At 43.8% G+C, this 4,539-nt stretch overlaps 1 protein-coding gene across 2 annotated transcripts; it reads left to right on the top strand.

Moving 5' to 3' along the window:
• The first annotated feature begins 1,506 nt into the window (after positions 1 to 1,506).
• six6a (SIX homeobox 6a) lies at positions 1,507 to 3,970 on the top strand. Of its 2 annotated transcripts, none has more exons than XM_056427209.1 (2): positions 1,507 to 1,964; positions 3,155 to 3,970. In XM_056427209.1, the coding sequence occupies exons 1-2, from the start codon at positions 1,528 to 1,530 to the stop codon at positions 3,318 to 3,320; spliced, it is 603 nt and encodes a 200-aa protein (XP_056283184.1). In that variant the 5' UTR covers positions 1,507 to 1,527; the 3' UTR covers positions 3,321 to 3,970. The 2 variants fall into 2 exon arrangements, with proteins under 2 accessions (XP_056283184.1, XP_056283183.1); XM_056427208.1 differs by having other exon boundaries at positions 1,507 to 2,099.
• The last annotated feature ends 569 nt before the right edge of the window (positions 3,971 to 4,539 follow it).

The following is a 4,539-nucleotide window of genomic DNA, read 5'->3' as shown; positions in this document are numbered from 1 at the left end:
GCAAGCGATGGAGCAGCTTCCTGTGCATGAAGGCATTTCATAACGCTGCATCAAGAGTCTATAATTCATGCAAAAAGAGCCCGAAGGGGATTCAGCTCGAGTCTGTGGCGCGTGCACCAGAGAGAGCGAGAGAGAGAGAGCGAGAGAGCGAGAGAGAGAGAGAGAGAGAGAGATAAATAAAGGCGGATATCAGCAACTGTATGAGCTCCAGTCTACTGGGATCCCCATCGCACGCACACGCACACGAACACATCCATACACACACGGCTACCAATAACAGCAATCAATCCTGTGTTTTCAAAAGGAGCATTTATTAATGCTTCATGCACATAAAAGAGCATGCACGCTTCATCATAATTGAGGCTCTGATATCGTTTATTATAATTAATAAATTTGCACTTTTTCGACGTTGAAAAAAATGCAAGAAGCCTTTACACATATCTGGTTAAGCTTACAAAAGTGAGATGGCTTCAAATTTGCAGCCCTGTTATAAATAACGCCCACATTAACCCTTTTAATGATTTCTACAAATCAGCATCGATACAAGCCTTAGGATATATGAGTATTAAACATAACGAACTGGAAGGTAGTCTTTTTTTTAAACGAAGACATACATTCAGACTGCTTATACAGCCACGTGGTCTTATATTATAGGAGCATATAAGCCATGGTTGTAGATTAATAGAAAGCCTTTCAGCGAGGTATCTATATAAACGCCACATAGCCCACGATTAACACGTACATATTTACACAGTTGTGAATTATATAATATTATATTGAGTTTTAGTGCCGGGCAGCTCCATGCACGGGATGTGTCTTTTTGCTGTGTTTTCCCAAAAGCCCGTTTCAAGAGCTCTGGGAGACTGAGCGTGTTGCGTTGGCACTTGACTACAGAGACTGAAGAGTCTTTCTCTAAAGGCGGAGGGTGTTTTGAAAGCACGACGGGGCAGTTAAACGTTTGAAGACGCGAAGCAAAAAGGTCAAAATGTCTATATTATTTTTGAAAAGGGAGGTGCTGAGCTTTTCTTTCCGCCTGATTGATCGAACTTGACAGTGATTGACGTGCATCCATGGCAACCGGGCAGCCAATCTGCCAAGTCCAATAGGAAATCATCGGAGGGGGCTTGACTGTCTTTTTCTCCCCCCTTAAAAAACACATCTCGGCACCGGTTTTAATTCTTTCCTACTTTCAATCCCAGTCTACCTTGAAAAATACATCTCGGCTCTGGCTTTCCATCCCTCGCCCCTTCAGCCCATTTGCCTGCCAAGTTTGCCCAGCGTGAGGATGCGGTAGCCGGGGCCCCGCGCAGCATCGGTCCTCCTCCGCGGCGTTTGGTGTTTGCGTCTTTCGGGGTTGGTCAGGCCATCGGTTCGGTGTAACTTTGGGCTCGCCTCGTGTTGGACTGCTTCGGCGCACGGGAAGCACGACGCACGAGGACTCGACACGAAGGAGAGAGAGAGGGGGGGAGAAAGAGGGAGAGAGGGGAGAAAGGAGGAGAGGGAGAGGGAAGCACAGGAGAAGCCTCCATGTTTCAGCTGCCCATCTTGAATTTCAGCCCCCAGCAGGTCGCCGGGGTCTGCGAGACTCTGGAGGAGAGCGGGGACGTGGAGCGCCTCGGCCGCTTGCTCTGGTCGCTGCCCGTCGCGCCGGCGGCCTGCGAGGTCCTCAACAAGAACGAGTCGGTGTTGAGGGCCCGGGCAGTCGTCGCCTTCCACACCGGCAATTTCCGTGAACTCTACCACATCCTGGAGAACCACAAGTTCACCAAAGAGTCGCACACGAAGCTGCAGGCGCTGTGGCTGGAGGCGCACTACCAGGAGGCGGAGAAGCTGCGGGGCCGCCCGCTGGGGCCCGTGGACAAATACAGGGTGCGGAAGAAGTTCCCCCTGCCCAGAACCATATGGGATGGAGAGCAGAAGACGCACTGCTTCAAGGAGAGGACCCGGCACTTGTTAAGAGAATGGTATTTGCAGGATCCCTACCCGAACCCCAGTAAAAAGAGGGAGCTTGCACAGGCTACAGGACTTACACCCACACAAGTAGGAAACTGGTTTAAAAACCGCAGACAAAGAGATAGAGCAGCGGCTGCGAAGAACAGGTGAGCCACAACTGAGCATTTGGCCGGAGGAAAGAGAGAGAAACACCCTGCTTCCGGACTCGACGGGTGCTTCATGCGATTTAATAGTCTTTCAGTTTGATTGATAGCAAAACAAACCGCTGGTTGGAGCACCTCACTTCGGATATTTCTCTATGAGATTCTGAATTGTTCTATCCGTCTGTCGGGGTGTTTTTCGATATTCTTTAATGTTGTTTTCAGTGTTTGACATGAGAGGTTATAGTTTAAGGGGTTTCAATTGATAAAATAACGATTTCCCATTTAATGTTAGATTATTTGGAGAGCAAACCTCCGGATAAATGATTTTACATTTGTTATGAATAAGATTAACACAATGCAGCAGAACAATTTAGGCTAACATGAAGAGTCAGCTTAACAGTCACATGTTTAGAAAATATATGCATTCATTACATATAATGATAATCTAATATGTTTTATGTATTTTAATAGACCGAATGCTAATTTCCAATATCAGTTTAGTCAATCTGTTAAAAGGCCTTAAAATGCAGCCAAAACAGCCTTACATTTTTCATTTCATAGTGAATGTAATCAATATCCTACATTAGTGAGATCTTCATGAAATGACAACATAATTTTATATTATTGTATTAGTGAAGCCTATTTTAAACAATAATAATGCTTGCAAAATATCAATATGACAGTGATATGTGTTTATATAATAGCTCCCATAAGCCCCCAAAAATGGCAGTTTTCCATACTATAATTACATATTGTGTGTTTTAAAAAAGCGAAGGGAAGAAATAAGCTAATAGGTGGAGATAGCAGACCGTCTGTCTAATTCCTTTTTGTTTTTAGGATTTATTTGTTTTAAACAAACAAACAAAAATTAAATTAGGCTTACGTAAATAAATAGAAAAAAACCTAATTTAAAAAAGATCAGCGAAATTAAATATGTCCCTCCATTTGTATTTTTTCTAGAAAAAAAACATATAAAAAAAAAAAAGATACTTAAACAAATAAAGTGTGCACAGTATAGACGTGTGTTGGTAATGCCCTGTCTCGTGTCCTCTGTCCAGGCTCCAGCAGCAGGTCCTGTCCGGCGGCTCGGTTCGCTCCCTGGCGGACGATGACGGCACCGTGGACCGCCTGGGGAACTCCTCCAGCCCGGAGGCCAGTCTGTCCAGCAAAGCAGCCGCCTCGGCCATCTCCATCACCTCCAGCGACAGTGAATGTGACATCTGACGGGCAGATCGACGGCGTTGATGAATTAAAGGCGGATACGAGTGAAAGACAATCCGATACAAACAAGTCCTAGTGCCTGCGTTGAGTACAAAAAACACACACACACACACACACACACACACACACACACACACACACACACACACACACACACTATTTGACGGTTGCCAAAACATGAGGGGATCTGTGATCTATGGCGGACTGCCGGTCCTTTTCCTTTCAGGCCTACATTTTTTGGGGGGGCGTTTTACCCATGTGTGGATAACAACTTAATATGGACGAAACCTATTTGACGGACTAATAAACCAACGCCCCGAGATGAAAAGATAAAAGAAGAAGAAGAAAAAATAAGAAAAAAAGAGGGACGAAAGCATTCGATCGCCTAACCTGCTGTTCTCTGTGGGTATTTCATGTTGAAAAAGAACTGTGATATTTTTACTTTACTTTAAAAGTTTTATAAATAATGTTTATTTGCTTATTTAAAAAAAGATCTGCTGTCTCTTCGATTTTCATATTCATTTGCTTGGTGTTTTTAATACTTACCTTGTGCACAGGTGAACCTGTTGAGCATGCGCGCTTTAGTGGAAAATGTGTTTCAGTAAAAGAAAAAAAGTAAAGATAACTTAATAAAACAATTGTTGATCAAGAGAGAATAACGTTTAGTCTTATTTGTTTTGTATTGCTGTTTGGGGGGAAAAGACAGTCATGAATACAATTGTTAATATTAACATTTTTATATAAACAATCCTCTTGGATGTTTTAAAAAAGAGAGCCGTTTGACTGACTATAACACCACGGTGCTTTATTCCCTGACACCTTTTAGAGTGAGGCCTAATTGGCCAACATGCTTCGAGGTGTGTAATGCGGGGTGACAGCAGGAGGTCACAGAAAGGCCAACTCGCTAACCCGGATGATCTGCGCGTGAGATCCCGGGGATCAAAACATGGGCCTGCTGCGTCGGTGCAGGAGGACAGACCGGAAACGAGCCTCCTTACTCTCTCTGCAGTGTCCGCTTTACAAATCAGGGTTTTATTTAGAAGGCCATGCTTGGTGCAAATACACCATGGCAGATGTATTATGGCTACATCATTATACTATGTTGTGGCATTAATGCACACGCATAGTAATATTGTAAATGTTCACATATATCTGTTTGGACAAAACGGCTTTTTGTCTTTTCTTATTTGGCCATTTTAATTGATACTGTTTAGTGCTGAAT

This window comes from Pseudoliparis swirei, chromosome 11 (assembly GCF_029220125.1).
Source record: "Pseudoliparis swirei isolate HS2019 ecotype Mariana Trench chromosome 11, NWPU_hadal_v1, whole genome shotgun sequence".
Classification (NCBI taxonomy): domain Eukaryota; kingdom Metazoa; phylum Chordata; class Actinopteri; order Perciformes; family Liparidae; genus Pseudoliparis; species Pseudoliparis swirei.
This window is presented reverse-complemented; position numbering and strand designations above follow the sequence as displayed.